The sequence below is a fragment of the Platichthys flesus genome, chromosome 6, assembly GCF_949316205.1.
Source record: "Platichthys flesus chromosome 6, fPlaFle2.1, whole genome shotgun sequence".
NCBI lineage: Eukaryota > Metazoa > Chordata > Actinopteri > Pleuronectiformes > Pleuronectidae > Platichthys > Platichthys flesus.
The window spans coordinates 6,200,196-6,222,411 of record NC_084950.1 but is presented as its reverse complement, the minus strand read 5'-3'; the positions used below and the strand labels follow the sequence as shown (position 1 = coordinate 6,222,411).

Below are 22,216 nucleotides of genomic sequence, written 5' to 3'. Positions count from 1 at the left end.
GAGAGCAGGTCGTCCAGCCTGAGGATGAAGAGTGTGGAAGCTGCTCTTCCTCTGACCCTCCTCTTCCTCTCACCACCTCACGCAGCCCCAGTGCAGGGTGTAGATGTTGGTTCATCTAATGGGATGGGAGTAGGTCGTGTGTGGTGAGGTCACCTGATGGCAATGTGCAGCACAAACTCCCTCATATTCTGCTTCTCTTGGAAGATTTATAATTTATCTTTGTTTGTACCTGCAGGGAAATACAACACAAACATGCATGAGAAACTAATTCACTTTAACAGTACAAATTTAATGCAGCAGACAGTGTCAGAATAATGAAAAATAACATTTGGCGCTGTGGGAATGTTAATCAAACGAGAATGACACCTTGTTGGCCATGTGCATGGAATACGTCAAGTTTATAGGCAAGATACAAAACTCGGGACAAACCCTTCTGTTTGTGTTTTTATAAAGACTGAAATAATGTCCAAACATATACTTTAAGAATCCAAATTAATTGCAGCAGGCATTGTCAGGAAAATAAAAATAGAAATTGGTATTATCCTGATTGTGTGGCTTTGGGAATGTTACTCTAATCAAACTAGAATGGCACCTTGTTATCTTTGGTAATATATGTCTTATAGATAAACAAAACACAAACCTGTGAGCACATCATATTTGTCTTCTATAGCAAGATCTATATTTTGTCTGTGTGGAGAAATCAACGAAAATGTTGCAATGTTAAAGAAAAAACAACTTCCTGGATCCACCTCCTGATCCGGATCTGCAAAATAAAATGGGGTCCTCCTTACATCATGAGTCATCCTTCCACAAAATGTCATGAAAGTCGTTGAATACTTTTTGTGTAATCCTGCTAAATAACAAACAAACAAATTCAGACGATAACACAACCTCCTTGGTTTAGGTGATAAAGGTTTTGAATCATTTAAGTAGAGCATGTGCTTATAGTTCCTTCAGTTTGTATCTGATTAATGAAGCAACGCTTTAGTAATAACTGTGCACGTGGTTGCTTTGAGTTGAGAGTCACACTGTTGCTCTTTTGTTTTTCCCACAGCCACTATTCACTGCGAGCACATGTTATGGAAGGAGGGGCCTTAAACTGAAGCAGACCAAACCAGGAAACCCTAAATAAACCCCAAACCTGATTTGTCTCTGGCACGAGTCTTCTTTCCCGACCTGGATGAAATGCCTTGATCTCCCTTCTGCCGCACCATGGCGGGTTTAGTCTCCTCTGTGGGTTTGGTGCTGATGCTCAAGGCTCTTGTGCGAGGCCATGGCCAGAGGGCTGTGATCCTGGTGATGACGGTGTTGGTAACACTGATCGCGGCTGACTCACCTGTTGAAGGTAAGATATCCCCTTTCGCTGACTCACACATTGTGAGCTTCTAATTTGTACCTCGTGACACTGATCATTGTCTTGTACAGCATTTGATCAGCTTCGAAGAACAGCTTTGACATGTTGACCTTGCAAATGCAGCTGTGGGGATAAAATAACCATTAATGTTTGTTATTTTAGTTTGGCAGAGGTGGCAAATCAGTGAATGTTCAAACTGGCCCAACATTTTAACATAATCAAGCATTTTTATGATGTGAATCAGTTAGTCTCACTGAGTAGTTGCACAAACTGCACCGAACTGGAAGTAAAAGAGTAAACATCCTACGTAGACGTGAGAACCCAAGATCCTGCCCGGGTCTCATCAAGATCTTTCTCTTGTTCAGTTTCTGGTGAAGCTTATCTTTTCCCCTCCCTGAGCATTGAGTTCGAGATAAATCAGAAGCCTACACCAATTTATTTATTAGGGTTTGAATCAAATTACCTACAAATTTTAACCGTCATGGTCTTTTTATTGACTTAGGTAGATTTACTGGGCTTGAATAGCACATTTTCAGGAATACTTGACACCGTTAGATCCAGGACATACTTGGTAAATCTACAGTCACTGAGCAGCTGCCCTGAGGCGGTGGGGGTTATTCTGTACCTTGCTCAAAGTCATCTTAACCTGTGACCTCTCAGTCATTAGCTTGATGCCACAGCCTTCAGACTCTCATTCTCCTTCTTAAAACTAGTTTTCCAGATGACATAATATCTGCTTCTGCTTTTCTTTAACTTTAGTTTACTTCTGTACACATCTGTAGTTTGACACAAATAGTATGAGGTAGTTTACCTTAGCATTGATTTACTAAAAGTCAAGGTTGCTGTGTGACCTTGGATGACTCTGATATTCTTAACCAGGTCACTCCAATCTTTGATTCAGAGGCAAAGTCACAGCTCTCCCCCTACACAGACTTTGGCGTTAAACCAATTTCCAGTCATTAGGGAAAGAGAAAGGGTCTTAATCCGTCCACTTGATAGGTGTTTGCTCCCGGCTTACTTTTATAAATAATGACATGATCCTAGCAACTTCCCTCCTCCTGCACATTGCCCAGTGAAAACCTGTTTTCACTGCAGCCAAAAACTCATGATATTAAGTGGTAATAGGATTAGGTGGTAAATGCCAGGGTGAAAGCCTAATACTGGAAAATCACGCTTTAGTACAACTCATATGATAACACATATGTCACACATATATCAAAACTTTTTAGTTTACTGCAAATGCCTTTGTGTATATATATATTTATATATATATATATATTCAATTTATATACCTGGTTTAGATAAAACACACAAACATTGTATTAGTTTGAAGTTTTGATATATTTTTGAATGAAGTTTCGTCCTTCCTGCTTCTGCCAATTTACATTGGTTCATATAACTACAGATAGATCAGTGGGTTTAATAACCAGTTTGCACTAAGTCCTCCTGATAGTTTGTTCCATTGTGGCGTTACAACTCTATTCACAGTTACCACAAACGAGTGTCTGTGGCTGCTTGTGCTCAGGGATGTAGGTCCACATTCACCTTGATATATTGTGTGACTCCCACGCTTTGTGCAGCAGTGAAAGTTGTACAACAAAGCCGGGGGAAGATTTTCCTCTTTCTTCATGGTCTCTTGCTCACTTGGCTGGTGACTAGGAAATGGGCAAGGCTTTCTCAGACACTGATTGCTCTACAGAAGATATTCACATTTTTAGCAAATGCCTCAATCTGTGTCATCGAATGGGGGGAAACTGAAAAGTTAACTTATATAAGCTCAAGCTTGCTGCATTTGCCCAGAAAGGGTTTTATCAGTGTTGTTTCATCTCTTTCCTGGGAACATCTCCTCCACCAATTCTAAGCTGCTGGTTTTGGTTGATTGTATCCTCATGGTTTTGATGATCACACAATCTAACACAACTCTTTGAGGAGCATCTCACAGACACTTCTACTGTGGCCGACCGCAAACCACTGTTTCACATGAAGATACATATATCAGCTGGGGCTTGGACAGACTTCAGACAACCGCACACTGTTCTGAATTATCTTGTTCATTACTGTAGATTTGAGTGAAAATTATTGCTGAGTCATGGGATTATCAAGGAGTGGGTCTTGAGTATGTATTTTATTTAATTGAAGAATATTAAGTACTGTAATTCAGAACAAGCCTGGTGTGTTGGCTCATTCACCTCCTTATCTTTAATGTTCAGGAATACAAGCTTTTACCTTTGGCCTACCATTATATATAATTGGTGCTTCCCAATGTGCAGCAATGGGAAGCATGAGGAAAATGATGTATTTTGTGAACATTACAGCATGCAAAACATTTGACTTATTCATCACTTTAATTAAAAAGAGATGTGACCCACTTTTAAAGTAAAGTAAATTAAGCTGAGAACATGCATATTAAAGTTTAAAAAAAAACGTGTCACCTGTAAGCTACAGCTAATGATCTTATTAGTCAGTGAGGTAGAAATAACATGTAATAATCTAATAGTACATTTTTTTTTCTTAAAGTGGGAATCCGCTGGAAGAGCCGTAATAATTTTATGACTTGGGATGTTTATTATCTTAACTTATTCCCATGCTGTTCCCAACATTCATTTGCAGCTTGTCAGCTGTGTTTCCAAGGTCTATCTCAGCAGTGAAACCACGCACCAGTTGTACAGCTTTCCCTTTTCCAGACTCATAAAAGCTCACTTCAGAGTTTCTGGGTCAGATCGAGCATGACGACGTACGTATAATTGCTCCTCCAGACAGAACATCATGCAGTAATTTCCCTCTTACTGGCTTCCCTGCTTCTTTTACTCTTTTCTCATTTCTGCCTAATTTCAGTGAAAGAAACATTTGTACATCTGACTTTACCCTCGATCTAAAGTGATTGTTACAAATGTAAAGAATATAATCCTAAACTTTAGATCTGCTACCATAGGCTGCCCTTGCAATTACAATCATCATTTCTGCTCTGCACTTCCCGGCAAATTCAACGCAGCAAGCTGCAGGCCAGCAGCATTCTGGCTAATTACCAGCTCAGTCCATCGCCATGTGAAATGTGATCTTTGGGTGATGACAATATGGCCATTCATTATTCATTAGAGCTGGGAGCCGGTTGCACATCAATGGGTCGAACCCCTCAAAAGCCAAACACAAGGTTCTTTTGCCCTCACCATGCCTGCGGCCTAATCATAGAGATCTATTGGAAAGCAGTCGGTGGGCGACCCTGCCTCTCTACTGGCTGGCCTGTACCAGCTTTTATTTGACTGTGATGAGAGCGACGGACGCCCCTCTGCTTATTGAGGGCCGGTCAATGGTAGCAGGCTGGCAAGTCTTCTAATAAAAAGTGTTAATGTTATTCTCTTTATAATCTGTGTCCATTATAATCTCTTCATGTTCACACATCAAAGTTATGATGTGCTCAGGCTGCTATTCTCAGGACGGTTGTCGTCTCATTTGCATAATTTCTACCACTGGTCCGGTTATACCTACGTCATCTACTGGTGGACTGTGATGTTAAGGTAGCACGGGGGGGGGGGGTCTAAATACACATCTGTTAGTGATTCTGTGTACTTTACCAAAGCAAGTTTCCATTACAGTTTCAGCATCTCAGTGTCCAGACTTAGCCAGAGTGTTGTTTAGAACCACTAACTTATTTAATCGTGTACTTAAGACAGGTCACTAGAATCTTCTGTTGTTATTTGTTTGTTTTTCTATCATCCACACATAATAATTGCAATTTAAAAAATTCCTGATTATGATTTAAAAACTGCTGTAACTGCACTGTTTGGATACTTTAATCAAATTTGAGCAACGATATTGATTTTGAATGTTATTTATTGTGTTGAACTATTTACTAACAGTATGTGAGACATTGGATAAGGATACAATGACTAACACTACATTTACTTCATATTCATAACCTTTAGCTTATAGAATATAAGTTTATTAGTCTTGGAATCATGTCAAAAATCATTTAGGAGCATAGAGAGCAACTATTCTAGTTTTCTCTGTTTCTTTAAGCACTTTTGTAAAAGCTAGAGTTTCAGTTCTCTTGGGAAAAGTTAAGGGTAGAAAATACCTGAAACCTGCATTCATTACAAACAGATACTGCTATCTGTTCTCATAGTTTCTTTTGCTAGGTCCCAGTCAGTGTTATGCAAGCTTGAAATGTGAGGCGTTAAGTTCACAATTTGACAGGAAGCAGCAGCATGGACGTCATATTGTGATGAGCTGAAATCACAAAGCTCTCATGAACAGCAGGTGATTACTTCTATATTCATCAGAGCAGATTGAGCAGTTCAGCCAAACAGAGTCAAATCACTTTATCTTGGCTTTTCAACATCCCCGTTGCTACTGTTAAGTATTTAACCTCACACGGATATTTCCCCTTTAACTGCTCACATATTGACTTTTAGACAGAATGGGAAACAGCCTTCTTCCAGGACAGCTCAGTGAATTCATGTAGTTTGTTCTCCCAGGACCTAAAGCCTGAGAGTGGCCTGTGTGTGGAGGACTGAGGCGGAGCAGAGGAGGTCGCTGGGGGACACAGTCCTCTGGGCGTCTCTGGTTACAGGTTTTTGCCTTCCTGTCGTTTTGACAAATTCAGGACTGCGGAAAGTGAAGGAGTGTTTCCAGATATGTGTGTGTGTCAAAGAATTACTCAGTGGCATTGCACCATAATCTACTCATTAAAACTTATAACACTATGATTTCTGGGGATAGCCTTCTGAGCTGGCAGGTCTGTCGTGGAGCTTTTAACGAACTTTGTTCTTAAAGCTGTTATACATTGGTCCTCACGTGCAGTACATCCCTTAAAAAAAACTGAAATCTTTAGTTTGTAAAGTCAACTTTCCTTGTAGCTAACTACCTTTGACTCAGATTCCGTGATACTCTGCCTGCTACCTCTCCTCTCTCTCTCTCAATCAGAGTCTCTACTGTTCCCCTCCCCCTTATCCTGCTAACCTTCTTCCTCTCACTCCCTTTTCTCCTAAAAAAAAACGTATTCCTCCAGGAAAACAAAACAAGTATCACATGAATATTTGATGAAGTGCAGGCATGACCTCAGTTAGTGCTTATTTTTAGCCTAATCACATGAATTAATATGGTGGATGTCGGTAACTTCTCCAACTGCAGGGCGTTATTTTGTCTTCTTTCTTTATCGACTTATTCCTGGCAAGATTTACAACTCAGAGGTGGTTTCTATTTATAACCTGTGCTTTATTGATTTAAACCTGTTCTTTAATCCTTGGTTGAATACGACAAGTAGATGCATTGTAAAGCAGCCGCTGCAGGTTTGTAATTAATGCACCCTTTGTGGGGCTTTTATTTTCTATGTGGGGGGGGGGGGGGGCTGCTGGAGCTTTGACAGAGAGCTTGATCTAATTGAACTCCGCCGATAAAAACAATGGAATCTTTCCCATCTTAAAAGCCTCCCCGATAAACCAAACGTCAACACAGCCATATCTTGATTGTTGGACTGCACTCAGCATACGCAGGTCCCTGCCAACTGAAAAGAGCCAGTCACGCACAGGGGCTAGGCTAAAAACAGAACCATGTGTGGGGTTGTAGTTAGCTAGCACTAATACCAAAAGATCCTTTCTTCTTCTTCTTCTTCTTCTTCTCTTCTTCTGTCAAATTATACAACCATTAAAGTTACTTTCTTTGGCAATAAGGATCCTGGCAAACATAGGAAATGATGTCATTAGAGGGCTCTGTAATTGGTGTCTCAGGTTTCTTGACACACATGGGAATATATGTTTCCCTGTGTGGGGCAAGCACAGCTTTTTGGCTGATACCTAACTTTTTGCTGCTGAGGTAATATTTTTTCCAATGATTAAATGCAGGTTGTGAAATGGCCCCAAAAAGTCACTTACGCCATTACTCATTAAATCTTTAAAGTGTCTACTTTTCTATTGATGTGTACACGTATTGTACCGAGACCTAAGTAACTTCATGGAATTACTGTTGAAAATGAGCATTCTCTCTATTTCACAACCAGTCTATCGTATCTGAGCTCCTCCCAGCAACTTGCATTAAACCAGAAGAGACATAAACATATTTATTGTCCCTTTCAAATATTTAATTGTGTTAAAGGTCACAGATTCAGTTTTCAGTTTAACCTTGTTCCCCTTCCCTACTGTATGTGAGTGCAGGGCCTGGGGAAGGAATTTTCTGATTCAATTTCAGACATCAGCAAAGTGCTGTCTGCAGACAGCCATGATCAGGTTAACTCCATTTCAGACTTAGGATCAGTTAGCATGAGAGGACAGTGAAGAAAAATTCCCTTTTCAAAGTTGGTTTGTGTCTATTGTTGTTTTGCTTTTAAAACATTGACTTATTCCTTCAAATTAATCTTAAATTAAGATTTAAACTTAGCAATAAAATCCTCCCACTGCCTTTTAAGAAAGGAACAGTTAACAAAACAAAAAACTATTACCTAGGGAAGTGCATACCTCAACCAAGGCCCAACAGCTCCCTTACATTCAATCAAGATTTCAGTCTCCATGTATACTTCCCTCTGAAATTTAATTGGATCCTTCTTGGCCCATTTCGCGTTCAGTAGTTTTTGCGTAATCTGGATAAAAAAACAACAAATGAACAGGGGTGAAAACAGCAGGGACAGCAATGTACATGTAAGAAAGCAAAACAAAAATTTGCTACTGTTAGGAAGGAAAAAAATCCATGTGAGGTAACTGGTAACACATCTGTTCTGACGCACCGGGCCACTTTAAAGCAATAAGCAGTCAGACACACATATATAGGTTAGTGGAGAGCTGTGATGATCCAATATATGATCTCATAAGATTTTGCCAATATCCATCCTGGCTAAGTGGGTTAGTGCTATTTCAGATGCCTGCAGTTGTGTCTGGCCTCAGCACACACACCCTCTCTCTCTCTCTCTCTCTCTCTCTCTCTCTCTCTCTCTCTCTCTCTCTTTCTCGCTCTCTCCACCCCGTCCCATCTCTCTTTGTTCCATTGTAGGGTTTTTATAAAGCAACATCACAGATCAGCCACCAGCAGTAATAATCCCTCTCTTGTCAGAATCCTTTTTACAAGATGACTGGCTGCGATCCAAGCCTGCGACCGGATGTGGACACAAAAGCCGAACAAACCAAACAAGCCACGACGAGCATTATTTATGTGTCATCATCTGCTTGAATATGGACGGATGGGTTTTTACTAAATCAGCTGTCTATAGATGGAAATACACTAATGGGGTTACATGGGGAAAGAAGCATACACTAGATAGAAGACCCAGAGTAAATGAACAGAGACTTCCAGGATTAGTTATCTTGTCAATTCGGTCAAATGCAAATTTTGTTCAGTGCCATGTACAAGGCAGCTATTCATGAGACCAAGAGAAGGCTAAAAGAAACATCAAGGCCTGATGAATGGAAATTGAATCACATTAGCCTGGTACTTTTCATGTCATGAATAAATGAGAATCTGGCTGCATTGAATCTTCAGTGTTTCTTGAAGACTGTGAGAAGGTGCCATAATTTGTATTCTCTTGTTTCACACCCAGCACAAAGGGTCCTTGCTAGTTTCAGATAAATATCACCATCCAGCTCCAATGTTGTTTGAGTACTCGTGTCCATCTAAACATCTCAAAGATGGTCTGCTCGCTTACACTTTGTACATGAGGGGATCTCTTCACAGAAGGGTCTCCCACCTGGCTTTTAAATGCAATGGTTGATGGCAGCTTGATTGGTTTATTGGCCCAAAATCACCCAATAATGACTAGGATAATAAGTACAACTCCTTTGAACCATGCACCTGGTGCTGCAATATTTATTTCTACCTTCAAACTTGCAAATGTGGATTTGGATAAACCCTGAATGCTTCTGCTCCTTGACCTTTAGACCAGGCTACTGGAACCTTTGTGAGAGAGCAGTTTTTTTCAGCTACCTTATGTGAGTCTTTATAAAATTGTCCTTATAGTTTCCTCCACTGAAAAGGTTATGGTTTCTTCCATGTGTGTTTATTGATTTAATTGTTGACAGGATCTTGAAAAACGTACTAAATCAGTTTCCACCAAATAATATGAGGGATTGTTCAGGCTTCGTAGAGGTATGGTAACTTATTGCTTTTGAATACTGCTAATGAAACAACAGTCTGACCTTGTTTTTGTGATGCATTTTTGTTGCCAGTGAAGGAAATGAGGAAAGATGAGGAAGAATGATGGCCATCTATACTGGAACATTAATTTACATGAGCTGAATGTTTGACATCCATGCTCTCGGGGACCTGATATTTGAAGGTGTCCTTCTACGTGGGCCTCAGTTCTCAGTTTCATGGACAGGCCCTAACAATGTGTGGCCAGTCTAGTGTGTCACATTCGTGTTTCGAAGGACAGCTGGCAGCGCTGCTTGGTCTTTAAGGCCTTTGTCAGTTATCGTCTTCTGTAATGTCAGCCCAGACGCAGGCTGGTCTCACTTGCTCTTTTCCCTGGCTGCTGTCTGTTGCCCTGAGCTCTGTCTGTCATTACCTAAGATAAGCCTACATGTATTTAGACCATGCCTGCTTAGTTATTACGAATAACCAGTTAGTCCTTTCTACAAACTAATTCAGTTTTTCGATTTATCTGCTTTTTGATATCCATCTTATCTCTGGTCTGATTAAAATTGGCCAATCATAGTCATAACCACATTGTATTTGTATTGTTACAACCATAACAATATTATCATCAAACACCAGTCATCATCATTCACGTGTCAATGTTTGTCACTGTCTTCTCTCATCCCTTCATACATGTGTAATCGTCCTAAATGGGACTGTAAATGAATGAGTTTGCCACAGTAGACATGTGCTGACGTGAGGTGGCATTTTGAGGTCACGTAGCACAGGATGACCTCAGATGTCAGCATGTTCTCATAAACAAGGTCTCCTGCAGAGCTCGTCTGTACAGCGTTGGCTTGTGAACAGGGAAGCAAAAACACATCCACACTGAAGCTAGCTACATGTGAACTCGTACAACTGAGGCTGGACACAGCTTCTTTCTTTTTGCTGCGTAAGACTTGACAGATCACGGTGCAGCAAATGCTGTATATTATTTTTTCTATGCTTCGGTCTTGTGACTATTAACCTATCGATAAACAGCCTGAACATAACAGGCAACTGCATGATGCCAGCCGCTCTGTTTCAGTTTTTAATGGCCAAGCTCATTGTTTGGTGTGTTGAGAGTTTGACTGCGTGTGTGTGTGTGTGTGCGTGTGTCCACCCAGCTGTGTGGTGCATCCCACAGGGTTTCAAACACTTGGCACAGCAGACAAGAAGCTTTGCGGCAATTTGCAGAATCTGCAGCACACTCTGACTTGCAGAGAAGAAAGTCTTTGCTCTCCATGTGTTCTTATGGTCTCTGTTATAATAGCATGTTCACTTAATTAAGGTACCAGTATAGGCTGTAATTAAGTTGGGAGTTTTCTCTTGGCTCCAGCCAGAGGCAGCCATGCTTGCATGGAGCGATGCAATAAATTGAAGATGACGTTCTGGAAGTATATTTCTTTTTGTTGATGCCTTTTTATAAGTCATCTGTTCTGTGCTTCCAGTGTTAAAAATAGTCTGTGCCCTTTGCTGATTCTGTGGTGAATGTGATTCTGCAACTTCTGAAGACTACAAATACCATCAGCATTACCAGCCGCTGCTGAGTCACTATGTGGAAGCTATCGGTTGTTTCTGTAAATCTTTCTCCATTGAAGCTGTCGTTTCAAGGACAGATTCGGTTGTCTATAATGGATTTAAGATTATTATGTATATTAGAACCATAAGATTCATGTTCTTAAATGTAAGCTGGCGCGGTGACTCTTCCGCCTTCCTCTGTCTGTTGGTCTGCCATCAGCAGTAAGCTGGGACACATCTAAGCAAACAGTCTTTTTCAAACTGGCATGGAATAGAAAACTGCACATGTAAACTAAAAGAGGCAAAGTTATACAGCTAACTGTTAAAAGGTCTTTTGCCATTAATTATTTAGGGATGACTCTCTGCGTTTCCCACTCTGAACATGCAGTGTAATCAAGGTTGTACACAAATTAAATACATGTGTGTGATGTATGCATGATGCAATATGTTAGACATAAGTCTTGGAAATGTCTAATATATATGTAAAGCTGCATTTTCCAAGCACAGTGAAGAGGTGTAATACATAATTGATAGTAGCAAAGTGGCAAATCTTGTTGCCACCTAAATTATATACTGGTAAGCTATTGATCAGATCTATTTTCAGGCTACTTTATACCTGCTGCAATACCAGTGTTTTGTTATTTTCATGAATCTCAAATAACAATTGTGTCGATAATTGATGTCAATATATAGTATTGATTTTATCTAAATATAAGTCAAGGTCACACAGAATATCCTAAACCCACCCGAGCTTTCGCATTCAGATTCAATGAAGGTTCCTACTTAACAGTCAAATTTATCATTCGTGACCTTTATTCCAGAGATGACCATTGTTGGAATATCTAATTTCAAGATGAATGGGAATCCTATTAAAACGACCTTGTGAAGCAGGTTTTTGTGTTTTCCCCTCGCAGATAAATGTAATTTTCAGACTAAAGCTATCCCACCATGTCCAATTATATAATATAGCTTTCACTAAGGTACCTACCTGTCTCCTATGGAAGGTCATGGTTGGTCACAGCAGAACACCTGGCTACATATTTTTCAAAAAGATGATGGGGTTTTGGACCCGTTTTTAGTTTTATATTTGATTTTTAACAATGCAGAGAACAAAGTACACTTTTTAAAGCGATAAAAGTACAGTTACCACCTAGAATTGGTACTCAGTTGAGCATGTACGTCCGCCAATGCCATCAATCAACCTTATAGACAGGGCTGAAAATATAACCTTCTTGGCTTTAATCAGATTATAGATTGATATGTTACTGTGTATAAAGTCATCTGGCTGTTTACATCCAGATACTTGGGAGAAAAAACTCACTTTCTGTTATAATCATGTGATGGTCCCTATATTGTTGAGTAAGAAAAGCATTAGGGCTGTGAGAAGTGGTATAATTTATCCACATCAAACCCTAATCCCTGTAGTTTACTTTTTTTAATTTTGTCATGAATCATTGAATTATTTTGGACTAAACCGAGGTATTCTCTTCTTTCACCTGTAGATGAGTCTCTGTTGAACTCACCACACCATGCCATGGGACTTCTTGGAGATGTTACAAGTTCAGGATTACCGCCATCTCATTCACCAACCTCATATCACACTGCCTTTGAGAGCCTAGACTCACCTGGTGAACCCACTCAAGAAGCTGGGGCTGCTGACATTCTCTTTCCGTGGGGGCATGTTCCTTCTGAAAACTCCAACTCCTTCACGCCAAGTGACTTCCCTGCAAAAGAACCACATCCCCTTCCCACTCCATCATTAAGCCCCTCTGAACATGCACTAGGGTCTAGTCCACAACTTGAGGCACCGGCTAATCCCCCCCCAGACTGGTGGCTGGCCAGGATAAATTCTGCCAGGCAATCTTCCTCTATCCCTCCAACTCTTACAATACCTCAGCTACAGCCTCAGTCAAATATATCCTTAACACCATTAAACCCAACAACATCTCAGCTCAGCCTAAATTCTGAGCAGAAGGCTCTAGATGCGACTCTCACGGCTCTCACCAAGGAGCAGGATGGTGCTTCAGAGCAAACCCCAACAATCATGAGCTCACAGCCTGGTCAGCCTCTTGAGCCCCCTAATCTGGCTTTCACTGACTTCCAGGCAGATGAACCTTACAGTAAAATCTTTGATGTGACCCCGCTGAGCCCGAGTCGTGCCCCCTTGCAAGAGAACAAACCAGCTCATGGCGTAAATATGCGACCCGACTCAAATGAGTATCTGGCCCCTGGCTACAATGTGCCTTTCATCGCCCCCCACCTTACATCACCTTTATCTGAGCCCACGGAGGTCCCTCCAGAGGTGTTCTACCCCACCAACACCATGGACTTCGACTGGGGGTCCGGGGACTACTTGGAGACAATGTCATTCCTAAATGCGGATGGAGATGACTACCCTATGGTCACCAAGGTGCCCATTGACTCGTATGATGCAGAGGACTATACAGAAACGTATGACACCTCTTTCCCTTCCAGAGTGGGCATATCTCCTTCTTCCATGAATCACCTTCACATACCACCTTCTCCCAGCCTTGTGGCAACATACAGTACTGCTGTTCCTCTGAAATCCATCCATCCTTCCTCTTCTTCCTCCACAATTCACTTAACGCTGGAACCTACACCCCCAGCTAACAGTGACATACCTGATGCCTCGGACATAGATTGGCCTGATACTTACACAATCCAACCAACAGATGTCCTCTTACCCGACATGAACAGCCTGGAGTATTACACCATTCAGTTGACTAAGGAGAACAGTGGTTCAGACCCTGGAGCTGAACACAGAGGGAATGTTACATTAGTGTCTATTACTGCTACAGAAGTCACACCCAGCAGCAATGCCACCAATGATACCAAACTGACTGAGGAAGAGTCGTCCAGTGATATGTCAGGGTTTGAGCCTCATCCTGAATCAACTGCAGAAGTAACCACAGAGCAGAGTCCTCAGCTGGTCAATGCCTCTGAGCCTTTTCTGGATCTGTCAGTAGCCCCAAGCCACTACTTAGACCTCTCTCCTTCCCTCTGGGGTGGTAAGGTATCCACCACAGACTGGTCTGCACCTACAGTTGGCCTGGACAGCACTGTACCAACAGAAGCTATACTACCCAGTGCCACATCCTTGCTGCCAGATTATGTATTATCTTCCTCCTCTATGCAAGATGTCCATTGGTTTGCGACAGAGGAACTCGTACAAAGTACCATACACACCACTCCTGTGTTTACGTCAACCATAGCCTTCTCTCCTGGTTCAACTGAACCTGCTGCCAACACAACTGCTATTGCAACCGGCTCTACTCCCCAAGTCTCGGCTTTCACAACTGAACCAACTGATATCAGTGTTGTTTCAACCAAACCCACCACGAATGTCACTATCAGCCCCCCCGTCATCATGGGTGATCAGGGGGTGGAAGATGAAACTGACAACCCAGCCACAATGACCTTGATCCCGACTAGCAGTGAAGCTACTACGGTGGCTGCTGTACCAACAACTACAATTGCCACTGTGGATTCTCATCAACCCACAACTAAAATCACTGCCACCACTGAAGTCTCAACTAGCATCAGCATCATCTCTACGACAAGTGGAAAGACCAAATCTACAGCACCGACATCAAGACAGTATTTCTGCAATGTTGACAATCCTGCTTACTTAGTCAAAATTGGTGAGTTGGACATTTCTTTTTGCAACTAACTGTATTGTAGTCCATGTGTACGACAAATGAAATACATCAGAATTGTGTCTTTAAAGTATATATATTTGAATATGCTAAATGTTTTATAGTGGAGCAAGACCCTAACCACGGGTTTATTCTTTCTTCTGTAGGTTTTCCCTCTGGGGCCACTGTTGGATATGCCAAATCTCAAATCAGAGACATACTGAAAGTAGAATTCAACAAGTCTGTAGAGCTGCAGGTAAATGTATTTCTGTTATAGAGTAAAGCCATTTATTTCAAGACTATACATAGTGTTCAAGATGTTAGTCTATTTTTGGAAATAAGAAAAATATACAATCTTAACATTTTACATTTTGACAAAAGAGAGATCCTGTTAAAAGTGATTCTTAGATGGATGGGCTGTCATGTAATGGCTCTTATGTACACATATACATTACTGTGGTGCAGCTGAACCATGAAGGCACATCCTGTGTTTTTTTTAAATCCTCCAATAAACAAACCCCAGGAGTAGACCCAGAGTGACCTTTCAAAAGCACCAGCTGCTTATTTAAGACGGGCTGTTGATCTGAGAATTCATGGCCACTGAGCGATTTGTCTGTCATATATTTCTGCTTTGTCTGTGAAGGTTGTGGACCCGCCACCAAAGTTTATGTTTCGGGTGGTGTCTGGCCCAGTTGTGTACACAGCCATATCTGTCATCAACACTCTGCGAAGGTCTGGCCGCCGCTTCCTGTCTGTGTCTCCCAACTGGACAACACCAGATAATAAGTATCAAGTCCACACAGGTATGTGACCTTTCACCATCTGTTCTTTCAGGTTTAACGGAGGCACTACAGTGTCAGACAGTAAGATTTTGAGATAACTGTTTAACGCTTGATCAAATCTCTGCATGCTTCTACCCTACAGTGCTGCAGTTTGTTCCCAGTCATATTGATGTGCGGTTCTGCAACTTCAGCGAGAGCATTACGAAAGGTCTGACCATGGCCTTTGCAGAATTGCGTCGCCGCTCAAAGGAGTCGACAAACTTCACAGTGCACGTGAGTGGAAACAGAAGCCAGGGAACTTGTGATTTCAGCTGAGATGTTGATATGGCAGCACTTTTTTTGTGGAAAGTGAGATATCCATGTATTTTTTCTTCTTGTATGAATATCGAAAGTGTGAATAAAACACCTGGACAGTTAAATATTTTACCTTTAAGCAATATTTCACTTGAACCTTCTCAATAAGAGCCATTGTTTGTCATTGCTATTAATCTCCAGTGGAAGCTATAGATTTACTAAATGTATTATTTATCTAAAAGATTGGCTGCTATGCTATTTGAGCAATCAAACAATTGTTGCCTGCAGTCACATCACCAGTGGTTGGCTGTGATAGCTGCAGCACAGGTTGCTTTTGATTGGGATACATCTTGGCAAAGAGCAGCTGTTCTGCTTTCTCAGAATTGTTTAGAATTAGGGGTTACAGTAAATGCATAGTGGCAGAACTGGTATCCTGGGGAGTGAGAGAAAGCTAGTTAATTTAAATCAATAGTTTCTGGAAGACCTAAATTACTAGTTAGGTTTGATCTAATTAGACTCATCTCTCCAGCCAGCCACTTCCCATAATTTATTAGGTCCATGGTGGAAATAAACATAGAAGCGAAAACAACAACTGACTGTTGTGTCTTATCTCAAAACCATGAACCGGGTCCTTTCAGCACAAAAGAGAGGCTGTTCTACACCAAGCCTCCTTTCTAAGCACAGACATCTAGTAAAGGAAGCTCATTATGACCCACACTATGCAGAGGAGGGTTCAGGCAACTTCATTTTTAGTTTTTTTTTTACTATGACTGTGGACGTCACAACAGTCAGTCCTCCCATGCAACTCTCTCTCCCTCTTACTGCACTCATGAACAAGACCCCGGGATACTTCACTCTGAGGGAGTTCATGCTCTACTTGTTGAGTATTAAAAAAGATTAGGTTGTTAATAAAGAACTAATTTGGCTATGTGGAGTTGGCTAGAGTAGAGTTTTGCGTAATCCTGTTACGCTGATGGCTGTATTATTGTCTTTGAAATAAATGTAAGGATTAAAGCAAGGATTTGTTGCAGCAAGTGAAATGTTTAATGAAGAACTAGCAAACTCTGCACTGGGCCACACACAACACAACATTGTGTTCTGCTTTCCAGTCACAGAAGCCATCGATTTTCAGATTAGGAACTTCATTGTAACGCCTTAAGAGGCATACAAGCTTCCCAGAAACTGCTTCAACAGCAGAATGGAAAATGTTTATAATTTTGTTATGTAATCTTGTGTCTACAAGTCAGTACATCTCTGTCGAATTGGGTTTCAGATTGTAAACATAACCATGGATGCTCCAAAATACCGGGAGCAGCGGCTAGTGAGGCAGCCGGTGGACATTACCTTCACCATGCATGGCTCCAGGGGTTATCTGATGGGGTCCGAGGTCAGCAACGCTCTGATGAAGCTCACCATGGTGGAGTTCAGCTATTACATGGGCTTTCCTGTGCTGCAGATTGCTGAGCGTGAGTACCACTGAGTCGTCTCACTATATTTTTTGCCATTTCCATGTTGTATTACTGTATGTAAACATTATTACCCCTTTTCTCCAAATAGCTTTCCATTATCCAGAGCTGAACACCAGCCAAGTGCTTCGCTCCTCCTGGGTTAAAACAGGTATATTGATTTTAGATCTAACTGTTATTACTTTGAGCATATATGACATTATGTTTACACTGAATCATAATTCTGTTGTCTGTGCACGTAGTGCTCTTGGGTGTACTCGACCAGAAAGTGGAAGAAAGAACTTTCCAAGCCTCCATGGAGCGTCGGGTGGCCATGTTACTCGGGGAGGCGATGGGACAAGCCAGACGTGTTAGGAGAGCCACCACCATAGGAAACAGCAGTGTGCAGGTACGTCCTCGGCACCAATACTAGATAATACTGACTTACAATATGTTTCTCTGGGAGCTGTAAACAATATTTATTGAATAACTTGTTTCTCACATAACCAAAAAAACACAAAGTGGGACTTTCTGAATGGATTAGTCACTAAATCTTTAAAAGTCTTCCTTCCTTGTACCATTTATAACATTGTTCCTTGATGCTGGCTCTCTCTATCCACCTTCCCTGAGCACTGAGGGCTCATTATGTGTGTTCGTTACCACTGAGAGCCGTTCTGCTTTACTAATCAGGCTCTAGCTTTTGTGAGCTCGCTCCGCACCTGCTCGGTTCATCTCGTAGGGTACAGACTAGGGCTCGGTCACCATGGCAACACCATCCCATTCGGCCCAGGGGCCGGCCACTCAGCGATGACAACATCACAAGTCTGTGTTCATTCTCCTCTTCCTCGTTTCTCTGGTCCTGTTGCTTTATGGCTCCTGTGAGCCACAGAGCTGCTAAGAGCGGATCAATTATTAATTTCTCTTTCTCTGTCAGTATCAGACAGTCGGGATGATTACGAGTGTGTGTGTGTGTGTGTGTGTGTGTGTGTGTGTGTGTGTGTGTGTCTCTCTGAGGGTAAGCATTATGGAGGGAGAGATAGGGTGAGGTAAAAGATTCCAAAATTGGTGAAACAGGGAAAGCAAATCACTTGGATGATGGAGACACGTTGAGAGAGAAGAGATGCATAACTGATCCAACATCATGAAGTCAGAGTGCATATGGTGGTCTTTAACAAGAGGGATGTCAGAGTGATGAATATCATCCTTGGCTGAGTCGCAGCTTCACTGTTTCTGACCTTACTCCCTCTTGCAGCACTGACTCCATAAAACCGGCAGACCCATTTAGGACAAATGAGGACCACACAGTTGGTGTGAACCTTTAGTGTCTGTGCTCAGATTACATTTCTAGTTTTAGGCTCTGACATCCTTTCTACGTTTACAAAAATTATATTTTCACAGTCACAAATATGACTGTGTTATTTGAAGAATCCTTATTCAGGGCTTATTTTCCTTCCAGCTTCAATGGGACACTTTCATTAAGGAAGCTTATTGAAAGACTTTTTTTTTAATATTACATTTCAAAGACAAAGATCCGTCTTTTAGTGTCTCTTGAATATAATGAGGGTGAGATGACTCACACTGAATTTAAGGAAAATCACACAGACACACATCCAGTATCAGTGTGGTGTTGTCACCTATGAGAATTTCTTATGAGTCGGCCTAGACTGATAAAAGAGGAGGTTGAATTGGGGTCACGCAATAACACACACATTCACACTGCTGTCTTTCCACTCTAATAACCATGCATGGGCCGGATTATATCCTGGATGAGGGAGTCCGCCCAGACGCTTCTCTGTGTCAGCCCAGGCATGACCTGCGCTTTTACTCTTTCCAGTAATGCAGACAGCAGACTGTGCTGTGCCTCGGGGCAACCAGAGGGAGACGGCACACACACACACACACACACACACACACACACACACACACACACACACACAGGGAGTGAGAGAGCGAAAGAGAGAGAGAGCATTAATAGACGAAATGGAGAAATATTTCAACAATGAATACTCTGATGGGAATACAGCTCAAAGTTTGTGTGTGTTTTTTCTGTCAATTGCACTTGCAGCAGTTACAAGTAAATCAACACAGCTGTAATGTTATGTTATAGCACTGTACAATTTATACAACACTCAGTTTCACTTGGGTGAATCTGCTTGTGTCCCAAGTTTCAGTCCAACATCCAGGAGCTAAAGAATCGAAATAGTCTGTGCCTTCATTTTCATTTCTGCAGTCACAAATCTTGTAAAATGATTAATGTGACTGGAATCCATAGAAGATGAGGTGCCAGACTCATCATTAAAAAGTAATTTTTATTACTGAAATAATGACTCTGCTCATTAGGGCCCAATTTAGCCCACTGATTTCTAATGCAGAGAGTGTAGTGCATTACTTCGACAGATCTCATGCTCATTTGGAAGTGCTTCTTTTCCAGTTGTTGCATCTGCATAAAAATCTATGTCTATACTTCCTCATGTACCATATTATTTATTTTTTCTGATATTTGGGCAAATTAAAAATTGTCCCTTCCTTCCTTGTCTCAACTCCCAGGTTGTCAGTGCGAGCCGGCTGCCGGGTGAGGACCATCCCTTGGAGATAGTGTATTTTGTGGAGGGTCCCAGTGGTCAGAGAGTTCCTGGAGTCCAAACAGCCGGCCTGCTCAACAACCTGGATGTTCAAAGGGCGGCCATCGTCTTGGGCTATCGTGTTCAGGGTGTTTTGGCACAGCGTGAGTACCTCTTGCATCGTAGATAACTGACATTCAAGGGCAGCCAAGTGATGTAGTGATTCAGAACATAGTCCTCGACATGGACAAACTAGATTAGTTTTAGCCTCTCTCTTTTAGGATCTGCAATTCTGTCATGTCCCAGGGCAGAATCATCTATTTGAGGGGGGTTAGGCTATAAAACTTCATCACTAAGAAGAGAGTGAGATCGTTATGTGGGTCTGCTCCAAATGTGATGAGGTTAGTTTTGGTTTCACATTGCAATTCAGGGAGAGGTGTTGAATAACATATATACGTCTTGTTCTCATGTGCGTGGGCTGCATCCACCTCTGTCAATTTGATTTGTTGTGTGTCTGACATCTTTGTGTCGTCAATTCGTGCATAGAAAATTGTTTTTCAGTTTGAATGGAGAAAATTAATGAATCCGTTTCCTTGGTTGATTTTGTTGCCATTGTAATACGATGTTTTTACCTCTAGCTAAATTAATTTCCTCGTCATCCAAACCATTAATTTGTCTTCTGCTTACAAGCAATCCCGCGACCTGCTTCCATCTTGTTTTCTTCCTCTATTGTTAAATGATGACTCAACTTCCTGCAACTTTTCCAAAAGTCTGAAATATTCAAATAAAATTGTTTTGAGCTGCAAACTATTCAAACTATGGTTCAGTTTGATCTGGATTTCACTGTTATAATTATTGTTTTGTACTCATCACTGCTGCACAGACTGTTTTGCATTGATCATGCGTGTTGCAGTTAAAAAATACTTTTCAAGGTGACACTTACAGACTAAAGCTTAATCTGTGTTTGAGGGAATAAAAGGAGAAAGACACAAAATAAGGGAAGGGTTCAAAAGAAAAAAGGAGGTTAACTGCTGGCTGTGTGTGTTCCTTTGTATGTTCATAGTAACATCTGAGCGTATTACCTCCGCTTGTGCTCACTGTACAAAAAGCCTGTCTTCCTCATTAAGAATCTAAACAGGGGATGAGGCCTAATGAGAGAATCTTAAGGGGGTTTGTTTTCTGTGCCGACTATGTTCTCATATGGTCTTGTCCCAGGAGATGAAATGAGTGTTAATTAAAACGAATGAAGGTCTGCACTGAAGATTATGAACAGTGAGGCAGGAGCCAGCACTCAAACAATACTGCGTGTTTAGTTTAGCATCTGTGTCTGTTAATAGGCTTAAGGGAATAAAAGGATATGTTTGAAATATTGATCCACGTACATGAAGGAAATGACGCTTGCAAACACAAATAGGGACCATGTCTGTTAAGGTGCAATGTTAAACTAAATGTCCTTATCGTCATGTTCCTTATCTCGTCGTCTACAGCTGTAGAGAAAGTGACGTCTTCCCCCTCCGACAAGGAGAACACCAACATGTGGATCATCATCGGGGTGGTGATTCCCCTCCTCGTCGTCCTTGTCATCATTTCAATCCTCTACTGGAAACTGTGTCGTACGGACAAGCTGGAATTCCAGCCAGACGCCATGACCTCCATCCAGCAGCAGAGACAGAAGGTAGAGTCCAGTCGGTGTTGCACAGTGTCTGAACAAAGCTTCATGGAATCAGGTTTTCAAAGTAACTTCAAGAAGAAGGAAAAAGATGCTTCTTGTCGTTATTTAATTACCTTAAGATGATAATTCATGCCTTTGTGCTCAAGGTCAGAATGAGTCCCCTTTTTTTACCTATTTTCCAAGTGTTGAATCGCAGGCATATGAGTTGTTGGTTGATATTTGAAGATATTTCACCCCTCATCCATGAAGGTGTCTTCATTTAAAGAAGAAATCTAGAAAAGGGGTTAAGGCAGCGAATCTGTGAAGCCAGAAAGCTGAGCCCACTTTCAAATTTAAATGAGCTGCTCATTAGTTGGATGTATCCGTCTCTGCCATGAATCTGGACTTCTTCTTCATCATTTCTTCTTTTAGATTATATTAGTAAAACTTTAATGATCCCAGTAAAGAGACTTATTAAAGGATGTGAGAGTCGCACTAGATTTTTCTTTTAGAGTCACATGGTCAGATTCATGAGAAAATCAGAAGCTGTTTTATGTGATGTTGAATTATTTATCATTCTGGTGTTTATATCTAGAGTTACAATATATATCTCCCATATATTGTACTTGTGGAGAATTCATTAACTTTGCATTAAAAGAGATTTTATTTTTGGACATTTGCATTAATGTGAGGGAGACAGTGCAGCATCTCTGCTCTGCTACACTGACCAACAACAATAAAAGAGAGTTTTGTACTTTCTGTTGTGCATCACTAATCTCTGAGTAACACAACAGTTAAAATAGATTTGTTTGCATGTTAAATTACAACCATCCTGTTTGTCAGCTTCCAGACCCAGTG

The 22,216-nt window shown here is 41.3% G+C and overlaps 1 protein-coding gene across 1 annotated transcript in view; it reads left to right on the top strand.

Annotated features, from left to right (window-relative positions):
- Positions 1–22,216, top strand: part of si:ch211-1e14.1 (UPF0606 protein KIAA1549) — a 35,277-nt gene that overhangs the window by 464 nt on the left and 12,597 nt on the right. Inside the window, exons 2-11 of the mRNA XM_062390739.1 lie at positions 1,055–1,345; positions 12,472–14,631; positions 14,793–14,881; positions 15,269–15,428; positions 15,550–15,680; positions 16,975–17,167; positions 17,259–17,318; positions 17,410–17,555; positions 19,694–19,871; positions 21,195–21,382. Of these exons, the coding sequence (XP_062246723.1) occupies positions 1,213–1,345; positions 12,472–14,631; positions 14,793–14,881; positions 15,269–15,428; positions 15,550–15,680; positions 16,975–17,167; positions 17,259–17,318; positions 17,410–17,555; positions 19,694–19,871; positions 21,195–21,382 (3,438 nt within the window). The 5' untranslated portion in view covers positions 1,055–1,212. The remainder of the gene's footprint in view (positions 1–1,054; positions 1,346–12,471; positions 14,632–14,792; positions 14,882–15,268; positions 15,429–15,549; positions 15,681–16,974; positions 17,168–17,258; positions 17,319–17,409; positions 17,556–19,693; positions 19,872–21,194; positions 21,383–22,216) is intronic.